This window comes from Myotis myotis, unplaced genomic scaffold (genome assembly GCF_014108235.1).
Source record: "Myotis myotis isolate mMyoMyo1 unplaced genomic scaffold, mMyoMyo1.p scaffold_m19_p_7, whole genome shotgun sequence".
In the NCBI taxonomy this organism is placed as follows: domain Eukaryota; kingdom Metazoa; phylum Chordata; class Mammalia; order Chiroptera; family Vespertilionidae; genus Myotis; species Myotis myotis.
Genome location: NW_023416379.1, coordinates 93,965,867 through 93,991,708, shown reverse-complemented (window position 1 = coordinate 93,991,708; position 25,842 = coordinate 93,965,867). Strand labels below are relative to the sequence as shown.

General features: G+C 61.4%; 1 protein-coding gene across 2 annotated transcripts in view; it reads right to left on the bottom strand.

Annotated features, from left to right (window-relative positions):
- GRM4 (glutamate metabotropic receptor 4) overlaps positions 1-25,842 on the bottom strand; it is a 105,564-nt gene that overhangs the window by 52,971 nt on the left and 26,751 nt on the right. For both annotated transcript variants that reach the window (XM_036318280.1, XM_036318281.1), the window contains exon 3: positions 3,258-3,474. In XM_036318280.1, coding sequence (XP_036174173.1) covers positions 3,258-3,474 — 217 coding nt within the window. The remainder of the gene's footprint in view (positions 1-3,257; positions 3,475-25,842) is intronic.

The following is a 25,842-nucleotide window of genomic DNA, read 5'->3' as shown; positions in this document are numbered from 1 at the left end:
GCCCAGAGATTTCACACAGCCAGGGCCCTGCCAGTCACCACCTGTGCCCACGCCGATGCCACTGCACTGACAGGGGCCACTGAAATACAAGTCCGAGGCTCAGCCCTGGGAGTTGGAGCTGGCGGTCAGGCAGCAACAGGTTGGCTCATCAGCATCGCTGGAATAGCCACGAGGGACGCAGGAGCATGACAGGGAGATGCGGCCTCGGGACTTCCCACTGCGCAAGGACAGGGTGTCCCCCGGGAGCAGGCCTGGGCCCGAAGCTCTTCCTGCCACTCCGAGAAAGGCCATGCTGTTCCCACCCTGGGAGCACAGGGCGCTGGAACTGCTCACGGAGAGGACCCGACCCAAACCCCCCGTGAGCCCCCGGATGGGCCCTGCTTTCTTCAAGCCCCATGCCAGTGTCCGTCAGTGCCGGGCGCTCCCCGGGGGCCCCCAGAAGACAGAGCTGGCTTCCAGTCCCAGCTCCTCCACATCTGGCTTCATAGCCTTGGGAGACTGACCTACCCTCTCTGGCCTCAGTTTCCTCATCTACAAAATGGGCATAATTATGCAGGTCCCAGGGCCCAGCACACAGTAGGTGCCCAGGACCTCCTGGCCGAGCCCTGACCGGGGCTGTGTGCACACCCTGCCCCCTGCCCCACTCCCTGGCGCTCCCCTGAGCAACTCACTGATGATTTACACTTCAGAGGACAAATCAATACTGTATACGGCCAAAGACATCTTTAATCTCTTGCGGGGAAGAGGCTACAAGGTACAGTGGCCTCTGTCCTGGCCATTCAATTCTCGTTTCAATTTGGCCAGCTGGAGCGTGGCTTTCTCTCCTGTTCTTTTCACTCACCTAGAGACGGCCCTCCAATCGAACTTCTTTCTGCAGGCAGGGCGCGGGACCGAGCTGCCCACAGGCCAGCGCAGGCCCAGCCAGCGCCCCAGGGCTATGCACCCTGCCCGGTGACAGCAGGAGCCTCTGGGGACATGGGAGGTGCTGCCAGGGAGGAAGCCAGGCCCTCCACAATGGGCTGAGAGCAGGGGGCAGCGGCACTGTGAGGGGCACCTGTACCAGGCAGCAGTCCCTGAGCTGGAGGCTCTGGTAGAGTAGCTAGTTCCCTTACTTTTCTAGAAGTCCTCAAAAGTCTTGAGTAGACATTGTATTTTCTAACTACCCAATGTCTGATTACTGTAGAAGCTAATGGGAAATTTATATGGAATCTTAGCTTCAGATAAAACGCAATGCCCAGACCTCACCCATATCTCATGCCTTAATTCTGCACACTCGCAGGTGCGTGTGTGTGTGTGTGTGTGTGCGTGTCCCACGGGCTGGCCCACACCGATCTCAGTTAATGCAGTGGGAAATGAGCAGAAGACAGAGTGACAAGAAACAAGAGCAGCTCAGACCTCTAGTCCTGGAGCTAGACTCCCAGAGTTCAAATCCCTTCTCCGCCCATAGCGCGCGGCGTGACCTGCTGCAGGTATCACTGGGCCTCTCCGTCCTCAGGTCCTCCCTATGAGATGGGGTACCAACCTCCCAGGGCAGGAGGCGCGCCCAGGACAGCAGGCATAAGACAGGTGCTCAGCACTGCTGGGCACATAGGGGGCTAGGAAGTACTGGGGGGAGGGGGGAGGGGGGCTGCCAGGTCCCTCACAGCAGGGGCTGACCACACTGAGCCCTGAGATGCAGCACCTCTGCCCCTGCCCCCATCCGGCACCTCTGTCCCCAAATCCTGCCCTGGTTGCATCTTAAACAGAAAGGCGGGGGACTTGTGTGGAGAGAAACCTGGAAGCAGGGGCAAGGGCCAGCCCAGAGTCGGCAGAGGAGGCGGCACACAGACAGCCAGGGGGAGGGCTGCAGCAGAGTCCGCCACTGCCACCGGGTCCCAGGGCTCGGGCAGCTGCCACCCACATGGCTGGAGTGGGAGTGGGCTCAGCCCAGCCCCTTCCCCCTGCAGGCCGGGCTGCGGGAGTGGGAGTGGCCTGAGATGGGAGCGGCTCAGGCAGCCCCTTCCCCCTGCAGGCCGGGCTGTGGGAGTGGGCAGTGGCCTGAAATGTGAGCGGCTCAGGCAGCCCCTTCCCCCTGCAGGCCCGGCTGTGGGAGTGGGCAGTGGCCTGAGATGGGAGCGGATCAGGCAGCCCCTTCCCCTGCAGGCCAGGCTGCGGGAGTGGGAGTGGCCGCAGCCGCAGCCATCAGTCAGTGCCGCCCCACTTCCACAGGCCGCCCTCTCCGCCAGGTCACAGGCACCCGGAGGGTTTGGCTGTACAATTAAAGAGGCTTATCCAAGATTTATAGCGGGATTATGCCCGCAGGGTGTTACCGACGCCAGCCGCTGGACACTGTGGTCCTTAGAAAAAGCAATTAGAGGCCGGGTTATGTGGGTATAAATATACAGACGGCATCCCAAGGTCGAGGTGCCACAGGAGCTATTTCGAGACACGGCCTTGGGAGAGCCCAGGAGAGGGGCGGAGGGGCCCTCTCTGCAGGTAGGTGGGCTGCCTCCCACTGCCCCCCCCCCACCTCCAGACAGGGCTCACCTGCTGCAGGAGCCACCGCAGGCAGAGAGGGGCTTCCCTCCCTCAGCAGGGCCACCCAGAGGTGAAACCCTGTTATGTCAGCCGCTTACCGCTTACCGCTGGCTGATAGCTAGAGTTTCTGACGCAATTAAGGGAAAGCAGTGAGCTTAACCCCGGGAAGGAGGCCTGTTGCGGGGGGGGGGGGTCCTCAAGGAGAGCAATTCACTTTCCCACGTTCCTCAAATCCCACCCACAGCACCGACCTCACGGAGGGGGAGCCAGCAGCAAGATGTGACCCACGGCCCCGCCCGCGCCCACCAAGCTGCTCAGTCTTAGGGACTCCGAGTTCCTGATCCCGAAAAGGTGCTTCAAGTACCTGCTAGCTGGCCCCTGACACCCCCTTAAAAAGGCCACCTCCTTCCCCTCCCCTCCCCTCCCCCTCCCGTCTGCCTGAGAGCAGCGGCTGTTCCACCAGCTCCCACACCAGGAACACTGCCAGTCCCTCCGCGGCCTGGCCACACCTGGCCACCTCTGCTAAGTCATTCACACCCGCCCTCGCCCCCAGGAGCCACCCAGCTCCCGGCAAGGCCATGGCCCAGTGCTCAGGGGACAGGCCGAGGCCCACAAGGGCAGGGCCCAGGGCAGGCAGAGCCCACACAGGACCCAGCGCGTGGCTGGCGGGCAGTGCACAGCGTGGTGCTGTGGCCGGCCCCCCACTCCCGAGAAGACCCTGCAGGCGGCACCTGACTCACCGTCCTCTCGGGACTTCTGGATGAAGGCCTCCACGCCGCTCTCGCCGTAGCTGCCCTCCGAGGCCAGCGTGGACACGTAGTTCCACTTGAGGGCGCGGACGATGTCCACCATGGCCTGGGCCTGGTACGTGTCCGAGGGCACCACGCGGGAGAAGAAGTCGTAGCGGCTGTTGTCACTCAGGTCCGGGGCTGTGGAGGCGTAGCTGATCTGGGGGATCTAGAGGTGAGAGGGGCCACTAATGGGGGCGGTTGGCACCCCCACCCTGCCCGTCCAGCACCGCACCCCGACACACCAACCTCCCTCCTGTCCCCAGCCCTTCCCGCGGGCACTGCCTCCTCGAATCCTGGGGGAGACCCTGTGACATGGAGGAAACTGAAGCCCAGAGAGGGTGGGCAAACGGTTGGCCGGCCTTGCCCCTGGCTCCAGCCCCACCTCCAGCCCACCCACCTCCAGTCAGCTCTCCCTGCCCCTGTGCCCCTGTGGCCCTCCCCACTCCCAGCAGGAGTGAGGCCGGCATCAGATGGGGAAGTGCCTAGCATGTCAGCATCAAGCCTTCCTCCAGAAAGTCTCCCAGCAGCTTACCTGGTCCTGTGGCTGGTGGTCCCCCAACAACACGCCACGAAGTCACCGGGAATCTCACATATGCACACACATACATGTGTACATGTTCACATGTGCACACATGCTTCTATACATATGCACACACATACATGCATGTGTATACACACCCCAGGGACCTCTGGGTGCCTTGATTTACATAAAGAGTTGGAAGATTCCAGCCGGGGAAAATCCCCAGGTGTGTGGGATGGTGTGGCCTGGGGATGGGGTGGGGGATGGTAGTAAGAGGGGACCCTAAGGGTCCCTCTCCTTTCCCCAGGGAGCCCCTGGGTCACCACCCAGCAGACCCTGTCCCCAGGCTCCAGCTCCCCCTGCCCCGCCCTACCCTCCCATGGATGGAATCCCAAGAGGCCAGAGCGGGTGGGGCCTTGGAGAAATCCCTCTCTCATAGTCTGGGACTCAGGGCCCAGAGAGGCAGGGGCCCACCGTCCCACAGACTCGAGGCCTGCTGTCCTAGCTCCCACTTACCGCGGCCTTAGAGCACCTTCCTGGCGACAGCCCCCGCCTCCCCACCCCCAGGCAAAGGTGAGATGCAGAGCCCTTAAGCTGATGCCTCCTGTGGTTGACATCCACCACCTTCAAAGCATGCGGAAGGGGCCGTGTGGACCTCCTGCACCTCCCCTCCTCCCGGCCCACACTCACGGCCCCAGTGCCCTCCGCACAGGCGCACTGCCCGGGCTCCGCAGGGGTGCTCAGGGCTCCACGCTCTCCATGCCCACCTCCGTGCACACCAAACGCACTGTTCCTGTGCCCTCTGCCCTGCCCTCAGCTGTCCAGGGTGACAGGGTGAAGGGGTGGGCATAGTGATCTGGGCTGATGTCCAACCTAAGATTTATCCGCTTAAGGAATCACTAAGTCAGTCTTGGCCACAAACACTCGTGGCCAGAGCTTTCGTCCCTGCGGCAACTGAGGGTGGGAAATGTCTGGGCGAGAGGCTTGGGGACGCCCCCAGGACAAGCGGTTGCCCCCCTAGCCTGTGCCTCTGCTGTCCCCATCCCCAAGGAGAGTCAGACGCACCTTCCACTGAGGAAAAGGGCACGGCCAGCTCGGCCCCAGCGATGTCCCCAGCAGGGCCCCACTGAGCTCACTCGTGGGAAGGGACCCAGTCCCTGGAAGGCTTGGGGGAGGCCCATGGGAGGGAACCAATGATCGTTCTGGGTTTTCTGGGCAACTGAGCCCCTCTCGGTGCAGTCCTGTGCTCATTCACTGCAGCACCCTCTGTACAGCAACACTTGGAAACAACCTGGTGGAAGAAGCTATGGCCGTACAAGGAATACTATGCAGCTGCGAAAAAGAACAGGCTGCTTTCCAGGCACTGCTCTGGGCCGCTCTCTGAGACACGGGGTCAAGACAACAGCGACAGAGGAGCAGGGTGCAGCCCTGGCGCCCCCATTGCGTGAGGGGCCGTACATACCTGGCTATAAACACACAGATCTGCAACGAAACGGTGAAGGCGTCTCTGGGGAGGGAACCATGGCTGGGGCAGGGTTGGGCAGGGACCTTTCACCTTATACCCTTTGTGCCTTTTGCATGTGGAATCATGCAAACATAGCCCTTAGAACACAAGCACCTGTGAATCTTGGTGAGCACGTGGGCCCCTCTCCCGCCTGTGCCAGCAGCGCCTCTGCCTGGGAGAGCACTTAGCTGAAAACACCCGTGTGCATGCGTGTGTTTGGAGCCTGCCTGTTCTCAGGCTGCCGTGCTAACCTGCAGCCACACACACCCGCTCTGGTGGGTCTGCCGGCACACACGCAGGCCTGGGACCACTGGCTCCCAGGCTGACAGCAGCCCACACCGCCCCGAGAGGAGAGGGGGCGACTCGGCCCCCTGAGGGCTCAGTCTCCTGCGGCCGGTGCTTTGTTCAAGGCTTTTCCGAAAAGGCAGGAGTGAACCCCCTACCCTGACCTGCACGAGGCCGACACCCCAAGCCAAGTGGGTGGATGTCCACCACCGCAGCTGCCCCAGGGCCACCTGACAGAAACCCCACCCTCCTGCTGTGAGCTTCAGCGTTTAGAAGCACCTCCTCCGTCCCCTTCCCAGTGCTGGCACGCACGGAAGCTCCCAGGGCACACGGAAGCTCCCAGCGCACTCTGGAGCCAGCCTGCCCGGGCTGTGCCACCGCTTTGCCCTCCTGCGAGACCTTAGGCAAGCGAGAGGCCTCTCCAGGCCTCAGTTCCCCCTCTAAAGTAGTCATAGCAGCAATGGAGAAGACCACATTAGTGAGTGCTCGCAAAGTGCTTAAAACACGGGGGCCCTCAGCAAACGCTAGAGATTATTACTGGGAGGGAGGCAAGGCTGGGGCCCTTGTGCCCATTTTACAGATGAGGAAAATGAGGCTCTGAGAGATGAAAATGTCCTGAGTATCAGAGCCAGGAGATACCTGCAGCAAGGCACAGGGAGCCGCTCCGCCTCCCTGTTCACCACCCGAGTCCAGGCCTCAGGCACTGCTCACCCTCCCAGCTGACCCTGCTCCCTCTGCTCTGCCCACAAGCCAGGCCAGGCAGCAGAATGAGCCTGGGGTCCTGCAGCCACCTCTGCCCCTAGCCCAGCCCAGGCCAGGGCCCATGCAGACCTTGGAGCCCACCTGCCTGCCTCATCCCCTCAGCCAGGGAGCAGGGACCATGCACGGGGCGGGCAGACCTGGAGCCAGCTGCCTGTTCCAGGCCCTCCCAATCCCAGCTGCCAAAGGCCTCGAGCACCGGGCTCTCAGCATCACTTTTCTTCAGATGAAAGGCAGCCGGGCTTTCAGGTGCATGATAGCTACGCGGGCAGGGATGTGTGGTTCGGAGAGCCGGCCAGAGGCCAGCTTCCACAGGCCCGGCCTGCATGGTCCCCACCGACGCCCCTCACCCCCGAGCCAGACGGGCCTCCGCTGCACAGACACTGCCCTGAGGAGCAAGAGGTGCTGCCCGCGGGGAGGGGTGTCCCACTGAGAACCCGCACAGTCGTAGCAGCACACCCCATGGGGCAGGAGCACCTCCTGCCCGCCGGTGCCGGCATGGATGCTCGGCTGGACGCACGGACATAAACAACCCACCTTCGAGACTAGCCTGGGGAGGGCGGGGCGGGAAAAGGAGGTCCTCCCGGCTGAAGCGCTGAGTGTGGGGCGCCAGGAACTCCTGGGGCCTCGCAGGGCAGCTGGCGAGAGTCCCACTGCCCGATGCCAAGGAGAGACAGCCCTGACCAGGCCCGGGGTGACAGCGTCAGGAGCAGAAGACAAGAGTGACCCCAGCCGCACACCCACACCCCTGGGCGCCCCCACAATTACTAAGAACAGAGAAGGGACTTCCTAAGCTTGGGAAGCGGAGGCGCCCGGGGCAGGGCACTGGGCTGGGGGCCGGGGGGCCTGTGAAAGGACAAGGACAGGCCCAGACAGAACCACCCGCCCCACAGCCTCCTCAGGGCCACACACTAAGGGCCTTCCCCACACTCACTGAGCCACTGGGGGCTGCCGGCCCTTCCCCTGAGGGCATGCATGTCAGAAGGGCATGCATGTCAGGCGTTCTCATTAGTCAGACCTCGTTACCCTGCTCTGTGGACACAGACCAGCCGTGACTCCCAGCCTGAGCATCTGGTCACCCAGGCCTGGCCCTGGGCCGGCAGACCGATGCCCCAGCGCCATCGATTGTCTGCCCAGCCGGCCACCCGGACAAGCCCTGACTGGGCCTTCTGCCCAGAGCTGAGCCTGCTGGTCTTCCCACCCCAGGGCGCTCGGCCTCCCAGCTGTGCCCCTCCCCAGGCCTGGGGACTGGGCGGCCCCGGCCTCCTCTGCCCATCACACAGGCCCCTTGCTCTCACACGCGGCCTGCACCGTTTCCCGCTATAACTGAGAAGTGGGCATGAGAGTCTCTGAGGCGACAAGGCTCTTAAAAGACAATACAATTTGCACACAAGGCTCATGAGGTCCCTTGGCCACAGCTGCTCCCACAGCCACCAGCCTCCGCCTCCCACACGATCCCCGCCACCCACACGCCTCAGACACTCTGTTGATTCATTCACGCAGTCACTCCTCAACAATGGTTTCCTGAGCGCCCGCTAGGCGCCTCGCACAGTCTCCGGCCCGGGGGTAAACACACAGGCTGATGCTGGCCGTCAGGGAGCTGTCACTAGTGAGAGAGACACTCCGTAATGAATGGATGTGCCCACGACATGATGGCGCTGGTCCGGAGCCATCCCAGCCCTGCCTTCCTGGCACGTGGCCACGGTCCACTGCCTGGCCCTGAGGTTCCTGGGACCGTGTGGCCTGTTCCAGCCAATGAGCTGGGAACAGGAAAGACTATCACGTCGAGGCCAGAGCACTTCCCTGCAGCTGTGCATCCCACGGGGCCCATGCTCCCTCTGCCGCCGGGACCAGCCACGCTGTCCCTGAGGAGACGGGCAGGGCACCCAGCCAGCCTGGAGACGCGTAAGGTGGCGGTACTGCGTGCACGTATTTTAAGCCGCAGACCTGGGGGTGGTTTGCTCCTGCGGCAGCCCCTCGCCGATGCTGACACACACAGGGGGCACAATGCTCTCGCTCCCGGAGAGCCGGGAGGGACTCCCATTTATCTCCGCCCACGAGCCTGGCTGTGTCAGGCTCACACTCCTCACAGGCCGGTATGAGCTGGAATGAATTAAATTCACCCAAACAGACACACACACATGCAATCAGCATCGTGGGAACTCGCATTTACTGAGTGTTATGTGCCAACAACGGTCCCAAGTGGCTTTATATGCCTTAACACTCCAATCTTATGCTCTCCATTCTCCCAAAACTGAGGTACAGAGAGGTTAAGTAACTTGTCCGAGGTCACACAGCTAGTGAGTGGCTGGCTGAGCCAGGAATTGAACCCAGAGGAACTAGCCCAGAGCCCATGCTACTGACTGTCATGTAAAGCCTCAGCCTCCCCTTACACACGTGGGCCACACACACACACATGCACGCACGCAGAATCTAAGGGTGAGGGCGGCAGTGACAAGGAGGGCCGCCCACATGTCCTGTGGGGCAGGGTTCCCAGGGAAAGTCCCCCCGGGGCTGCAGCTGTCTGCCTGGTCTCATAGCAACACCCAGAAGCCAAGCGTTAGGGGGACCGTCCCTCGCCCGACTCTGACCACCCCGCTCCGGGGGCTGCCCAGCCACTTATCAGGAGAGCAAGCAGACACGTGGATTAATTTCCAGGCCTGTTCTCAGCCAGCCCCACTTCCTCTCATGCTCAAACCCCACCTCCACTCCTGGCTGCCACACAAAGGGCTGAAGGGGCCCATCTGCCTCCAACACAAAGGATCAGACGCAAACCTCTGTCTCCCAGACGAGATGAAATGATTTAATTAGAAACTCTATCATCAAGCCTTTTGGACCCAAGCTTTTAATTAGGATCACCAACCCCACCCAAGGCTGCCAGAGCGTGGGCTCGTGGCCCCTGACTTCTCTCCCTAAGGCCACAGGCACCGCCAGAATGTGTGGGCACCTCCACAGTCACCATGCCCCACTGGCCAGGTCAGGGCCCTCACCAGGCCCACTGCCATCACCCCCACCCCACCGCTGGCCCCACAGTCTCAACTGGCCTTTCTCCTCCCGGCACCATAATGGGGGAATGGCTTGGGGAAGTTTGTATCATCATGCAGCCAGAAGGACTGGGGCGCTCAGGTGGGCAGGAGAAGGAGAGAGAGCACATACCAGCCTTTCTTTGGGAGCCCTGCCAGGTGCTAATAAAATGCCCTTTACAGCTCAGTGTAGGGCAAGCTGTCAAAATTATCAGCAATGCTTGGTATTTTACCAAAGCATTTTCACGTATATGACCTCTGACCTTATCTCTGACCACTCCCACCATGGCCTGGCTCTCCTCGCCCCAGCCACACCGGCCTCCTTGCTGTACAAGGAACATGCCAGGCACTCTGCCCCAGGACCTTTGCACCAGCCAGTCCCAGTGCCTGAAGGCTTCCCCCAGGTATGCATGTGGCTCACTCCCCCACTTCCTTCCCCCCAAGGCTGCTCAGTGTCACCTCAGGGAGGCCTTCCCCCTCACCGTGCCCTGTGCCCACCCCAACATGCCTGCTTAGATTTCCCCCATTACAATGGTCACTTTCTATATTTACGTACTTATTTCATCTGTTATCCACCTCCCCCTAAAACATCAGCTCCGTAAATCCAAGGACATTTTGTCCCCACTGTGTCCTCGGACACCTGGCACAGCACCTGGCACAGCCCCTGGCACAGGGCAGGTACTCCATGAAGGAAGGGGCCACTTCCTTCGTTCCAGGCATCCAGCTTGAGGACAAGTCCCGCAGTGAACACCTCAGACGGGCGAGGAAACAGGCTCAGAGCCACGAGACCTCGTGAGGTCACAGAGCTGCCAGTGGCCACGCTCCGGCTCTCACGTGGTCTGACGCTTCGCCCGGGCACGCCAAAGGCTTGCTCTGCGGTAGGTGAGCCAGTCCACGCAGTGCCTGGCACACGGGCGATGCTCTCAGGTCTCTTTCCTCCCTCGCTCACCTCCTGGGCCTGCAGCTGACCGCCTGGTTTCATAGCAACACCCAGAAGCCAAGTGTTGGGGGACCGTCCCACGCCCGACTCTGTCCACCCCGCTCCAAGGGCTGCCCAGCCACTTATCAGGAGAGCAAGCAGACACTTGGATTAATTTCCAGGCCTGTTCTGAATTATGTTTTCCGGGGAGAGAACCAGACAGATGCAGGCAACAGGCCTTTGAACAAATATCTCCCCAGAAAGCACTTCATTCGGTTCCTTGTCTCACCCTTTTAAGCATTATGTTTTCTTAGGAGTCAGGAAGGAAAGGGAGGCCGGCAGATACGGCGTGGAGGCCGGAGGAGAACAGAGGGCGCTCGGAGAGCCCGGCCGGCCCGCGGAGGAGGTGCTGATGCGCTGGGAGGATTTACCGCCCATCAGAGGCCAGGAGAGCGGGCGGGGTGTGGGCAGCGCACGGCTGAGAGCAAGCGAGATCCTCAAATCAGCACTTGTCCTATTTCATAAGCGAAATGTAGATCAATAAATTACACTCACTTTTGCAGGTTTTACATGCTGACTCCGTAACCTTGTCAGAGGGATACATGGGGGGGAGGCCAGGGATGGAAGCGCTCAGAGGCCTGGGGAGGAGGGCAGAGCCCTGGGGGGGCCCCAGGGGCCATAGCACTGTGCCCCCTTTTCTTTGGAAGCACCTGGCAGGGCGCCCAAAGACAGGCTGGTATGTGAGTTTTGCTGGAAGAGGAGAGGCCTGCTCTCTCTCCTTCTCCTGCCCACGTGCCGGAGGTGAGAGGCAGGCTGCCACCCCCCGCCCGGCTCTGTGACCCAGGCAAGTCACCTCTCCTGTGAGCCTGCGTCGCCTGTTGAGTGGGCACAGGTGGTGAGCATCTGGGCTCTGCCAACCTCCCTGAGGGGCTCACAGGGAGACTGGATGCCGAAGGGGCTTGGAAAGGGGGCAGCAAACCATCCCTGTGCTCTGTCAGCATCCAGGTGCGCAGTTAGCGACACAGACGCTCCTGCTGTCAGTCCTCAGCCCTGAGGCAGGGAACCTGAGCCCGTTTAGACGGGAGAAGACGGGGCTCAGAAAGCTGAGGCACACGCCCCATCACCAGCATTGGGACCAGAAGTGGCTTCCAGGCCCATCTGATGGCAAAGCTGGGCTTTTCCATGCCACAGGCGCCCGTGGGCCAGGGATCCGACACCCCCAGGTGGCTGCAGTCCCAGGGGCCAAGCTGAAGGTGCTGCTGGGCAGGGCCTCAGGACATGTACCGGAGAGGCCAGGGCCAGGCACCTTGATAGCTGGGACGGGGGGGGGGGGGGGGGGGAGTGGCAGCAGGCATGAGGCTGTTCAGGTGTTTGTGGTAATAACACCACTAACCAGTAGCTAGCGTTTCATGGGCACTTCACAGGGGTTACCTCATTTAATCTTCACACAATAACCCCATGCAGTGAACACTATTACCTTCATTTTTCAAATGAGTAAACTGAGGCCCAAGAAAGTACAGAAACAAACTCACACAGCAAGTGGCAAAGAGGGGCTTGGATCCAGGGTTGGCCGACTCCAGCCCCCGAGAGCTCACCCCTCTGGCCACCTAACTGGCTCTCCTCATTCATTCCTGCCTCCGGCCCTTTGCCCACACCACCCCACACCTGGAGGCAGCCGGGATAGGGAGTCAAGAGTCCTTGCCGGGCCTTTCCCCGTCCCTTGAGCATGCGGCTTCCCCACTCAGCCTCAGTTTCCACATCTGTTCAATGGGGGCTAATGACCCTGCCCCACTGGACTCACAAGGTAAGGACGGAAAGAGGGGCCTTCACTATGTGGGTGTGACATCCGAAAGCCTCTTCCGCAAAACCAGCGACCTGCCCACAGGCTGCAGGAGGCCAGGGAGAGCTGGGACAACCTCAGTGAGTGGGGCGCCCTGGGGTGTCTGTAATTACACCCGTGTCCAGCAGCCCAGCGCCAGCGATGGAGGCGTGGCCAGGCTGCGAGGACATTAACCACAGTGCCTGCCTGGTGCCGTCCCAAGTTCAGTTAATGTGCTGCGCTGTGTGTAATAGATGGCCCTATAGTAATATAATGGGATGTATTAACATTATTGAACACGAGCCATTAAAAGTCACATCAGCGTCACCCGGGTAATTTATACCACAGCCGGGCAGCCGGGCTGGCAGGAGGCAGGCCCCACTGGAGCCCTGGGGCTTCCGCTGGGAAGGGGTCTGAGCCCTGGGGGGACGGAGCCGAACCCAGCTCAGAAGGAAGGTGCAGCCAAGCAGGCAAGGCCAGGCGAGCCTCAGGCCGGAATGCAGGCTGTGGTTTGGGGGCTCCCGGCCCAAAGCCCTCCAGCCAGGCTCCACACACTTGACCACCCCCCCCACGCCCAGCACTGACCATGCGGCCTGGCTCTCCTCTCCCAGGGCCCTCCTTCCCCTCGGGCAGCCCCCCCTCAGCCTCCTCGCTGGTCCTGCCTCCTTTCCCTGAAAGAGCAGGATGGGGGCTCAGTCTTCCAGCACCTCGCCTCTCACCACTGCTCCCAGGGCACCGGCAGCCTGACGACACGCCCCTGAAGCCCAGGCCCCACCCATGGCCATGGAATGGGCAGGTCAAACTGCAAAGGCCCAGAGCTGAGCCCGACCCCCAGATCCTGCCCAAGTCCTTTCCAGCCAGACCAACGCTGGACACAGGCCTGACTCCTTTCCCTCAGGCCCCAGGTCTGACTTAGCAGCAAATACTGTTGGCTCTTCCTTGAAAACATCCAGAACCCAACCACGGCTCCTCCTCCGCTGCTACCGCCCTGGCCTGGCACCAGCGTCTCTGTCCCAGACGTCACAGCAGCCGTCTCACTGGTCCCCGCCTCCCACACTTACCTCCCGCCCCCACACACAGGCACAGCCCATTCCCACCGGCACCAAGGACCCACCAAAGCCCACTTAGATCCTGTCCCTCCTCTCTTCAAGAGGCTTCCGTCTCAGCCAGAGTGAAAGCCAAGGTCTTCCATGCTCACTAGGCCCTCCCCCTCCTCCCCCCTTAGCCTCCTGACCTCACATCCCTCTCCCTTCCCCGGCTGCTCTGCTCCAGCCACTCCGGCCTCCGTGCTGTTCCTCCCAACGCACCAGGCAGGACCCACCGCAGGGCCTGGCACTGGCTGTTCCTGCTTATCACCACCTACAACACTGAACAGCTCCTTCACGTGTCCTCCTGGCCCTCCGCTCCCCTCTAGAATGTCAGGCCCACAGGGACTCGGTTTTATGTCTGCTTTGCTCACTGCGATAGCCCGGGGCTCAGGACAGTAGCTTGCAGGCTCTGCAAATGGATGTGAATGATGAATGAAGGGGTGAACCAGAGTAGAGCCTGCTTTTACCTGATTCTCGTGAGCTCCTCTACAATATTCTGTTGGGAAAACATCTGCTTCTAAAGAGTGTGGACACCACTGGCCTGGTCCAGAGCAGAAGCTGAGAAATGGATCGGCGATTCAGCCAAGACCACAGGGTGGGCTGGTGGCCAGCTGCTTCTGGAGGCCACCTCTCCCCTGCGCACGCCACTGACCAGCACTGCCTCCGGTGGCGCCTGGGGCTGAGCCGGCTGCAGAGCACCCAGCCCACAGGGTGCCCCCACCCTCCATGGGCTTCTGATTCCTGGCGGCCGCACTGCCTCCTCACGCACGGGCGGCCCCTTGCTCCCACCCGGCTCGCCAGCAGCCTCAGGAAGGGGCCACAGCTCATGCCCCCGGGCGGCATTCCTCCCCAGTGTTCCCTCTGGGGGACCTCTGCCACGGGAGCCCCATCTCCAACTGCAAAATGAGGGCTTCTGGCCCCGGGCAAGGCCACGATGACAGGAGCCTCCCACCCCATTGCTCACTCACTGAGAACGTGCTACCGGCGCTGCACTCACTGCTCCAGCACCGTGTGGGCACCCGGGCGCAGTTCAGGGAGGGCTGGACTCCCTGGATGTGCAGTCACCGCCTCTGGGAGGTGCTGGGCAGAGGCCGGGGCTGTGAGGGCCTGAAATGAGGGTCACAGCCCTCTTCCTGCCACACCCCAAGTGTCTCACCGAATGGTCATAACAGCGACACTATAACAGCTTTCCTTTCCTGAGCACCCACTCCGTGCTCAGCACCACCTGTGCATTCACGTACTTAGTCCTCACGCAGCCGGCCACACACAGGTGCTAGCACTTGGCCTGTTTTGCAGGTGAAGGAACTGGGGTCCAGAGAAGTAAATCACTTGCCCAGAGATCTGCGCCTGGGAAGGGGCCCACGGGATGTGGGACCTCGCAGCTGGGCCCTGCCTGCCAGCGCGCTCGGCACCTCCCTGTGGGAGGCCTCCAGTCCGTGGGAGCTGCGTGCCACGGTCTCAGCCACAAACCGGGCCTCTGGCCAAGAAGGCCCCGCTCCTCCTGAAGGCGGGCAGCTAGGGGTTGGGGTGGGTCTCCCCAGACCCTCCTGCTTCTCTCCACCTTCGCCAGAAACCTCCAAATGTTGATTCAGTTCAGCGACCACCTTCCACCTGCCCACAGCGTGCCGGGTGCTGGGACATGGTGGGGGACAGGGCAGTGCTGCCCAGTATTGAGACCTGCCCTGCCCGGTCCCCAGCAGCCCCAGTGGGGTGGGCCCTGGCCACCCCCGAGGTACCCTGTTCACTCAGGCGCCTGAGCAGCTCCCCCTTCTCCACTGGTGCGTCCCAGGTCACTCCCAGGAGCGCGGCCTGTGGCCCGCCTCTCAGGCCTGCTCCGGGACGACCTCCTCGCCCCATTTACTCCTAACGCCTTCACGGTGCACACGATTAGCCCTGCTTTACAGGGAGGGCGTAGAGAGAAGTCATCCGTGCTCAGTGGCTCAGTTGCTGACTGAGCCTGAACCACCGATGCCCGAGGCAGAGACCCCTCCCCGCTGCCTGGCCTCTCTGCCAGTCCAGGAACGGCTGCCAGGACACCTGGGTCCTGAGGGGACCAGCAGGAGATGCCCACAGGCTCTCCCGGCCCAGCTGCCAGGACACCTGGTCCCCAGGGGACTAGCAGGAGATGCCCACAGGCTCTCCTGGCCCAGCTGCCAGGACACCTGGTCCCCAGGGGACCGGCAGGAGATGCCCACAGGCTCTCCCAGCTCAGCCCAGTGCGTCTGGTTTCCAGCAACTGGTGATCTAAGCTGACACTGGCTAAGAGGGAAGCCAGAAGAGTCTGGGCCCCTCCCACCCTGTCCCACCCTGTCCTACCCCTCAGGCTCCTACCCCAGAGCCTCCATAAAAGCCAGAGGGTTAACAAAGCTGGGCCCCAGTCACTCCAGGCCTCAGCAGGTCCACTGGGCAGCCTCTGGGAGCAGAGCCGGGAGAGGGGCCCTGGCACCCAGTGCACCAGCACAGCCGGGTCCTCCGTGTGTGCCAGCAGGCAGTGGGCACCTGCAGGATAAATTCCGAGGAGCCCGAAGCTTGGCCCCGGGCCCCCAAGCACCTCCCCACGGCTGCTTCAGGGTCCAAGCCCTCATCACTGGCTTCTAAGTTAGTCTCTGCTCAGACCCACCACGTTCCCTGGAAGAAGGGGCCTTTAACCAGAGCCTAGGTGAGAGGGCGGACTGCCCCCCACGGCGGCCCCGACAGGGGCTGTGGCCTGTGCTTGCCTTCCTCCAGTGATGGGCACCTCTCCTCTCCAGGCCGTGGCCTGTCCCGCTCCAGCGCCGCGGGCTCTTCGGAACTCCGAGCTGAAATCTGCCTCCCTGCCGCTTACACGCTTCTAGGTCTGTCCTCTGGAGCCACAGACCCAGCCTGTGCCCTCAGCTGGAGGCCCCCAAGGCTCCCTTCTACAGTGACACCCCATCAGCAGCCCCTCGGCCCCTGGCCTGTCTCCTGCACTCGGGGGCCCGGGTCTGCACATGTACACGTTTGCACACACAGGACAGTGCACACGCTGAGGCAGGACCATCACCTAAAATGCAAATCTGAGCACTGCGCTCCCCACCCCAAATCCTCCCCATCTCGAAGAAAAGCCCAGCCCGAGTGAGCCTGCCACCTCCCTGACCTCCGCTCACCACCTCCCGAGGGCCACGCCTGGGGCCACGCCTGCCCCAGCAGTCCCTGAGCACCAAGCCCGGTCTCCCTCACGGCCTCTGCAGGTGACCTGTGGTCTGCCTGCTGCCTATTCTGCATGTTCTTTCATGTCATTTACGTCCCTGAGCACATGTCACCTTCTCAGAGAGGCTGTCACTGAACAGCACATGTAAGGCAGCCCCACCCACTTCCGGGGTCCTTACCCAGGGCCCTTCACCCCGACTTCATATAATGTCTCTCTCTGGGCTGTGCCTTGCAGGACTGGCAGCCCGACAGCCTGTGAGCCGCAGGAGACAAGGTTTGCCCCACACCTGGGCACCAGAGGTCACGATGGGGACCCTCCCCTGCCCAGGCTCCTGCCAGGCAGCTCAGGCCTGGGGGTGGGGGGACAGCAGGATGGTCCCTGAGGGCAGGCCTGGGCCTGTCTCCAGGGGCATCCTGAGCCCCACAAGCTGCAAGGAGCAAAGCAGAGTCAGGCCTCCCCACGGTCACCCTCAGGCTGCCCAGGCCAGGTGACAGCTCCAGATAATTCAGCCTCGTGTGCCATGTATCAGCTGGCAGCATCAGGGCCAGGGAGGAGGAGACACGGCAGGACCCAGCTGTGCCAGGGACAGGCAGGCCCAGTCCGTGCACCCAAACTGAAGGACCTGCACACGTGGGGGAGCCACAGGAAGGGCCCGAGAAGGCTCACCCACACCCGCACTGCAGTGCTCACACACCCACTCCACGTGCCCCCAGGTACACACGCACACACAGACGCACACAGAGAGAAGTGCATCTGAGTCACACATACACTAGGACACAGCGTGCTCTGAGGCAGGAGGGCACACTCAGGTACACACGTGCACACGCATACTTGCCCACCCCCGCATGCAGGAGCACCAGCTCATCAGGTGCACCCAGGAGGCACTCCCTGAGGCCTACACACATCCCTGGGCACACACATGATGAGCACACCTGCCTGCAGGTACACACACACACACACACACACACACACACACACACACAAACACACACACACAAACACACATACACATGATGCTTCCCGGTACAGCCAGCACTGCCGGGGCAGCATCCACAATGCGAAAGAGTGTCCATAACCTCCCGGATGTCACCACTCTGCCCAGCTGTCCATCAAGCAGCTGGAACTCTACACTGCCCAGAGTGAGAGTGCGGCCTGCTCACCCCCATTCACACTTGGCAGCCGGGCAGGGGCTCAGGCACAAGCTTGGGGCAGCCCACAGGCTCTGAGCCAGCTCACTTGCTCACCTGCTGTCCTGTCCCCTTGGACACCACAGGTGGGGGCTGCCGTGGGCAGGCCTGCCCCTCACCCCAGGCACCAGCCCACCCAGGCATTTGGCACTGCTGGGGGGAGGGTTCCTGCCAGCACCCCCTTGCTGTGTTTCCTAGTTGTCAGATCTTCCATGAGGCTGCAGAGACCCCCTAGCAAGAAACAGGGGTCTTGCCTGGAGACCCTGAGGTGGGGAGGCCTCCCCCAATACCCCAAGTTTCACCTAAATAATTGTAGTGGAAAGGGGGCAGGATCACTCCCTATGAGCCACGCCCCCTCCAGGCCAGGGAGGAGAAAGCACTGTCTGTAATTTGTTTTAATAAACCTGCTGAGCTGGGAGAAAATTAACAAACGAGAAACCAGCTCAAAATTAATCAAACTTCTCCCTGTCCATCCCCCACCTCCCATCTTAATGAAGGTTATTTATCCAACAAGCAAAAAAACCCACGGAATTAAGTTAAACAGGCCTTTTCTTTCTGTCCCTCCCACCCAGAGGAGGCGGCATCTCCCTGCCTACAGCTCTGTAAGTTGCGCCCAGAGGACCAGGATTCCTGGACGCCAATCACAGGGGTTTCCCCAGAGGGAACCCCTCAATTAGCGCTCTCCCAGCTCCCAGCGTGGGTCTCACTGCCAGCTCTCTGCCAAAAATATGAAGCACAGTTAACGCAACCACCCTCCTGAGGCGGGACAGGGAGGAGGTTCCTGTGGTTGGGCCTTACTCACCAGCTTCTGGGAGGGGAGGAGGCTGAGGGGGGAGTGGGGAGTGGGAGCACCCCCTCCTGAGGACATCTGAGTGCCCACAGCGGGTCCAGTGGAACACTATGCTGGCCCCATCCTGTGGGAGGGCTGGAGGGGCGCCGGGACGACCCAGGCTCAGGCTCTCAGCCCAGGGCTCAGCACCCCCCTCGCTGCACCACCCGCAGGCTGAGGATGTGCCCATGCCCTCCGGCAGTTTGTTGGGCATCTGGCTCCTCAAACTTCTCTTCCCTGCAGCTTTTTACTGCATTTCTGTTGCATCCGGGGCCACCTTCTGGTCACAGGTTCCAAGTCACCACTCCCAGGGGACGCCTCAATCCTTTGGCCTTCCCTCTGGCTTTGAAAGTTACACTAATTGCCTTCCATTTGCAGCTTTTACATGCATTCTCCCATTTAAACCACACGCCAACCCAGCGAGGGAGACATTGTCAGGGTGCTCACCGCAAGGGTGAGGACAACTGAGGCTCAGAGAGAGAGAGCCCTGCCCAAGGTCCACCTAGCAATGGCTGAGGGTCCCAGCCCAAGGGGACCAGGGCTGCAGGGTAGGGGGTGGAGAAAGACAGAGCCCGCAGAGCTGCCCCTGGAAGCCTCTTCAGGGGCCACGGTGGAGAGGGCTGCAAGTTGATTGCCCCCAGGAGGATAGGAGGGGAGGGAGAAGGAAAGGGGGGGAGGAGAAGAGGGAGGGGAGGGGAGGGTTATTACAAAAACTCCACAATGCCCACAGGAGCCACTGACAAAACTACAAATTCAGTCTCCATGGGCAGCCAGAGGTGGGGAACATCTGCCCTGGGGGCCATGTAAGGCCCATGAAATCATTTGGTCTGGTCCTGTCAAGGCATTAGGGGTGAGTTAATTAAATTTTTGACCAAATACAGCAGGCTAATTTTTAAGTTGATAAATCTGTATGGCCTGTGAATGATGATATAAACATACAAATGGCCCTCGGCAGAAAAAAGGTTCCCACCTCTGATTTAAACCATAAATCTGATCCTGTCACTCTGCTTAAAACCCTCCAAAGGCTGCCCACTGCACCTGGAGTGCACAGTCAAGCTGCTCTGAGCCCAGGGGTTGCCGCGGTCCAGCCCTGCCGCCCTTCCCTCTGAGTGGTATCCGGCTGCTCCTCAGATGGGCCAAGAGTATTCCTGCCCCGGGGCCTTTGCACTTGCTGGGCCCTCCACCATGCAGACGCCTGGCTCCCTTCCTCACCTGCTGGGTCTATTCAAAGGTCCCTTCCTCGACCGCCCTGCTGAAAGGAGCCGTTCCCTCCTCTGTCCCCCTCAAAACCCCTGACCCTGGGCACTCTTCCTCCACGGCAGGTACCAGCACTTGAATTACTGCGTATCTTAGTCCCGGTCTCTCTCCCCCTCGGAAGTCAGCTCCCTGTGGGCAGGACTGTGTTCTTGTTCATTGCATTCCTAACCTAGTCTAACATCTGATTCACTATTTGACTAGAGAGTGAATGAGTGAGTGAGTGAGTGAGTGAGTGAGTGAGTGAGTGACAAAATGCTTAAGGCCATCATTTGGGCCACCATCATTTCCAGTCTCAAGTTTTCCATCTGCCCCCTAATCGCTCTCAGCCTCAGGCCTCGGCCTGCAACCAAACCTCCACTCCACACCCAAAGGGATATTTCTAACCCCAAATCTGACCAGGACACTGCCCTGCAGGATCAAGTCCACACTCGTGGCCTAAGCCCCCCAACCCACCCCAGCCACGTCACCACTTACTCCCAAACCAACCTCCTCCGTGCCACACGCCCTGTTGCCTCCATACCAGACATGCCTTCAGTTCCAGCCCATGAGTGCCCTCCCCACCTAGCGCTGTCGTTGCTCCCATCTGCCTGCAGGACACCAACACCTCCTCCAGGCAACCACCCTGCATCCTTCAGAACTGACCTCCCCCCCTCTGACCCCCAGCGCCCGACCCTAAATTAACCGGTGGCAAATCACACGCGTGCCACACCTCCCCAGCCAGGAAGGACCCGGGTTTAGTCACCACACCTGCCTGGTATCTTGCACAGACTTGGAGCTCCAGGTTTACTGAATCAAATGCAACCAGTTCAGACACAGCCCAGGGAGGGTGCCCATTAGGAGGGGCCTTCCCTCCAGGCTACCGGCATTCAGGCTGGTCTGAGGACGAACGGACCTTTAAGTGCCACTTAATCACAGCACACAGGAGACGCTGGCCCCACGTGCCACTAACCTCTCCTCAGGGGTTGCCCGGACGGACACTGATTCACCGGGCAGAGGCGGCCAGGGCCCTGTTCAAACAGCGATGCACTGCCTCTGGTCCAGCCGCCAGCCCTTCATAGTAGCTCTGGCCCACCCAGAAGCTTGCATGTGTGAGCACACGTGTGCCCCCCCCCCCCTGGGGAGGACAGCAGGCGCAGCACAGCCACCACTGAATTATTTATTCAGTACGTTGTTAGCACAGGAGACAGAGCAACCGTGTCTCCAGGCTTCAGAAAAATATCAAGGCACCCGCACTGTCTGCCCGCAACATGCCCAGCTGCCACCAAGGCTGGCAGGAGAGGACCTCCTGGGGAGCCGTAAGTGCCTCCCTCTTCCCCTCCCCCCTCCCTCCACCCCTCGCCAGCCAGGCCAACCCTGCTGCCCCTCCCCTGCCTCCCAACAGTGAGGCCTGTTTCAGGACTGTGGACAGCGGCCCAGGCCTCAGGCTCCGCTGGGGCCTGAGGTTAACTTATCCCAGAGGCTGCCCCTGAGACACCCGGCAAAGCTTTCAGGGCTCTAAAAGGCCATTTATAAATCGATGCCCTACAGGAGCCTTTCCAGCTTCCCAAAGCGGCCCTGGGACAAGCCTTGCCGGGTTTGAGCCCAACTCCAGTCCTCCCCCAGCTCCCGCCGAAAACGCGTCACAGTGGGCGGCTGGAGGGCAGGAGCTCAAGGCTCTCGCCCCAGCTCTTCACCAGGCTGCGGTGACAAACTCGGCACATCCCATCCCGGGACTCCAATCTTGTCACCCAAAAAATGCAAATGATGACAGCCAGGCTGTGACCTCCACGACTGTCACAATAAACGGAAGGGAACTTTGAAAGAGTACCAATGAGGTACAAACGCTGGCCCTGCCAGAGGCGGCTTTAATTATACACGAGGGGGTTTCTGCGGCCTTCCTGTCCCCACCCCAACCTGGAAGTCCCCAATTCTGGGGCACAGACTCGGCATGAAGCAAGCTGACAGATCTTTCCGGAGCTGGCTGGGTCACAAGCTAACTAGGTCACTCATGAGATGTAATTCAACAACCCCCGGACTAGGATATGAGGCCAAGTGAAATCAAAGTGGGCGAGCTGGAAAAGAGCAAGAAATTCCGAACACATGCCGCCGGGAGCTGTGGCGCACCGGCCTCCGCAGGCAGCGCTGCGGGCTCCGCCGCCCGGCCAGCCTCAGTTTCCTTGCCTGCAGAACGGGGCCAGTGACATTGCGTTCCTAGCCGGTGCCTGGCTCTGGATACCCTACGTGAAAGTCCTGACCCAGTGCCAGGCGCATAAACGCAACCACTGGTCTGACTGAGCCCCGCTGTGCGCAGCCCAGGAGACCGGGCAGTGAAGGGACACGGTAGCTTTGCCTCGCAGGTAACGCCTGAGCGACCAGTGCCTACGCACCAGGGCGACGGAGGGGGCATTCAAGATGGGCCTGGCAGCACAGGTAGAACTTCAAAGCAAAAATCGAGGTGAGAAGAGGTAAGACCTCTGGGCGGCCGTGGGGCAGTCCACCTAAAGCTCATCGCGCCCGCAGCCTGTGAGCCGGCAGAACCACGGGAAACGGGCGTTATGTCCACGAAAGGCAGACACACACGCGTTCAGAGTAGCTTTATGCGTAATAACCAAACAGTGGACTCAGCCCTGCTGTCCAGCAGCAGAAGGGACAAATGACCGAGAACTGTGCAAACAATCACACGATCCAATACCACAGAGCAGTGAACAGGAGCAGATCACCGACAGACCCCCCACCGGGGAGAACCCCAGACCGGGCAAGGGAAGGAAGGAGACACAACAGGCTGCCACTCGATGCTGCTTATCTGAAGCTCAAAGCCAGGCAGAGCTGCTCTGTGCTCTTAGGCGTCTGGCTCTGGGCTGGCCTGGGAGGGAGGGGGCCTGGGAGGGAGGGGCCAGGGAGGGAGGGGGCCTGGGAGGGAGGGGGCCTGGAGGGAGCCTGGGAGGGAGGAGGCCTGGGAGGGAGGGGCCCTGGGAGGGAGAAGGCCTGGGAGGAAGGGGGCCTGGAGGGAGCCTGGGAGGGAGGGGCCCTGGGAGGGAGGGGCCTGGGAGGGAGGGGGCCTGGGAGGGAGGGGGCCTGGGAGGGAGGGGCCCTGGGAGGGAGGGGGCCTTCCGGTGCCAGGGAGGGGCTCCCGGGACTCCGGGCACTGAAACGCTCGCCATCCTGACGCTCACACGGGTACACGCATTCATAAAGGCTCTCAAGTCGTACACCTGGAACTCGAACACTCACTGTGTGGATGTTACACTTCAATTTTTTAAAAATGTAAAGCAACGGTGGACAGAGCACTCTTCAGGGCTGAGGGAACACCGGAAGCAGAGGCTGGCCGGCTGGACATGGAGGGGCGGAGAGAATGGCCCAGGGGACCTGCAGCAGGAGTGACCGGGGCTGGAGGGAGGGGCCGATGGGCAGCCGAGGGCTGGAGGTGGGCGAGATGGCAGCCAAGGCGATGCCACCCTGGGCGCCCCGGGGCCTCTGCCTCCTTCCCCGGGCCCCTCCTGCCTCATGTCCCACCTGTCCACAGCAATGGCACCAGGGAGGTCACCTGCCCTCACTGCCACCCGGGCCCCCTGCCCCCCTCCCTCAGCCGCCACAGGGCAGCGTCCAGGGCTTTCATCCTGAGCGGGAATAGAGGGCAGCCACACCCCCGCCCCCAGCCTGCTGTCCAGCTCAGCACGTCTCCCCGGGCCCCGCATCACCGCAGACACCTGGTCCTGCCTCCCACACTCCACCTGCAGCGTCCACCTTCCGCCCGCTGTCCCAGGGAGAGAGCACCGCCTCTCTCAGGATAACGCCCCAAGCAAGTAGGGCCCTGCTGCCTGCTGCTTCCACACCCGCCCAGCCCTTTGTCACACCTCCTGGAGAGAGAGCCCACGGGAAATGCGACAGGGCCAGCCCAGGGGCAGCCACCAGTGAGCCTGGCACATCAAAGGTGGCAGCGCCCCCATGGGGGATACACACCCATTACACACCATGTTCCCAAGACTCATCGAGGGTATGGGGAAACGCTCCCGACTGTAGTCTGGGGCACAAACGCCGGCTAGAACCACGTAGATGTTGGGATGTCAACTTCGTAAATTACACAGAAGAGGGGCCAGCAGGCGGAGTCGGGCCAGTGGGCCACACCACCCACAGGGACCTGAGGCTGCTGTCCCTGCTCCGGGGGTGGAGGGAGGACCGGCCTGACTAGAGCCTGCAAACCACCCTGCACACCACCCCCAGCTCCCGCAGCGAGAGCTGTGGGCACCGGCTGGGCGTCTGGGACCCGGGCTCTGAGTTCAGCTCCACGCTAAGTGCCAGGTGGCCTCCCACACGTTAGCTTCATGGGCCTCCGGTTCCTCGCCGGTGACCTAGGGACTGTCCGGACCTCGCTGCAGGACTGTCGTGCGCCATGATCAGGAAGCGGTGTGGAGGGCTGCACTGCGAGCTGTTGGGACTGAACCCGAGTCCCGCCCGTCCCCCACCAGGCCCCGGGCCCTGCCCAGCGGGTAAGAAACGCTCAGAAGCCGCCCACAGCAGGCACCCAAAAGTCCCGGAAACCGGGGACCATAGTCACATGCTGAACCCCCAGCTGAACACAAAACACACACATTTTCAACTGAACTGGAAACCAAGCCAAGGCTAAGGGAAAAGTCACTTCCTCATTCAACAGCGACACGGGGCCTGCAGACCGTCAGGAAACGTGTCAAAGGCAGACACCGCGCAAGCTGAGCGGAAACCCGCTCACGAAACAGGGAAATGGCCAGCGCTGAAGCGGTACCTGCTGGCTCATTCCAGGAACAGAGATGTTTTCACATGGACACCTCTCTGCTGAAAACACTTTGACTCATCCCTCTGGGTTCTGTGGGACCCACAAAAGAAATGGGTAACACAGTCTGTAACCTCACGTTCTCTCCCCCCCCCCCCTCGCCTCTTTCTCTCCCTCCGTCTCCTTCTCCCTCTCTGAATGGGGAGACCAGAGGCGAGAGCTCAGCGGCCAGCACTGACCGTGAGGAGAGGGAGTGAGAGGAGGTGAGGGCTGGTATGGGCAGGGAGGGTCCAGGAGGAGGAGGAGGTTTGAAGCTGGACTTGAAGAACAGGGAAGAATGGGTGGGTTTCAGTAAGGGGAGGAGCCATGCCTTTTTCAAAGGAAGTTGATGAATTATACAAAATAAATATGTGCAATGCTCCAGGTGACATGCTCTCATCTCTCTCACCTCACGGTGCACCTTCAGGTAGGAGGAATGAAGCAGTAGATTCCCTGATACTTAAGACCATGTTTATGTGGAAAACAAAAAAGCAGTTTCAAGTCCCCCGGATAAAGAGTTTTAAGGCCCTCCAGGAGGAAGTGGGAAAGCTCCTTCCTCGCTACCCTCAAAAAGTGTCCAGTAAAATGTGGCCTGGATGCATTCTGCAGATGGAAACTGAGGGGCAGACGGACTAAGTGACTTTGCCGGGTCCCCAGGCTGGTTGGCAAAGAAGGGAGGGCACTCCCAGCAGAGGACCCGATGAGTCACCTGCTCGCAGAGGCTCATCTGTGAAGGGGATGAGGCGGCGTGGGCTCCGAAGGAAGCGGAGTATGGGCCTGACAGCGCTTTTGCTAGGATTAGTCACACCACAGTGATGGGGTCGGGGGGGGGGGGGGGGGGGACAGCAGATAGACAGCCGAGCCCGGTCAGTGACTGTCCCCACCCCGCCAGCTCTCAGCATCTTCCCGGGGCATGTGGGGGGGGGGGGGGGGCATGTGGCGGGGAGGGGCATATGTGGGGGGAGGGGCGTGGGGGAGGGGGCATGTGTGGGGGGGAGGGGACATGTGTGGGGGGAGGGGCATGTGTGGGGGGAGGGGCATGTGTGGGGGGAGGGGCATGTGTGGGGGGAGGAGGGGGTATGTGTGGGGGGGAGGGGGCATGTGTGGGGGGAGGAGGGGGCATGTGGGGGGGGAGGGGGCATGTGGGGAGGGAGGGGCATGTGGGGGGGAGGGACGTGTGGGGGGGAGGGGGCATGTGTGGGGGGGAGGGGCATGTGTGGGGGGAGAAAGGGCCATGTGTGGGGTGGTGGCCGCAGCTCCTGGAAGCAGGGAGGGCCTCCTGCCCCCGCCCCACAGAGACCCTCGGTGAGGAAAGTGCACTCACCGCTGGGCAGCTCCTAAGCTGAGGGCCGGGCCCTGAGTCCAGCTCAGCCCCACTCCCTGACCCCTACACGAGGCTGCATGGAGACC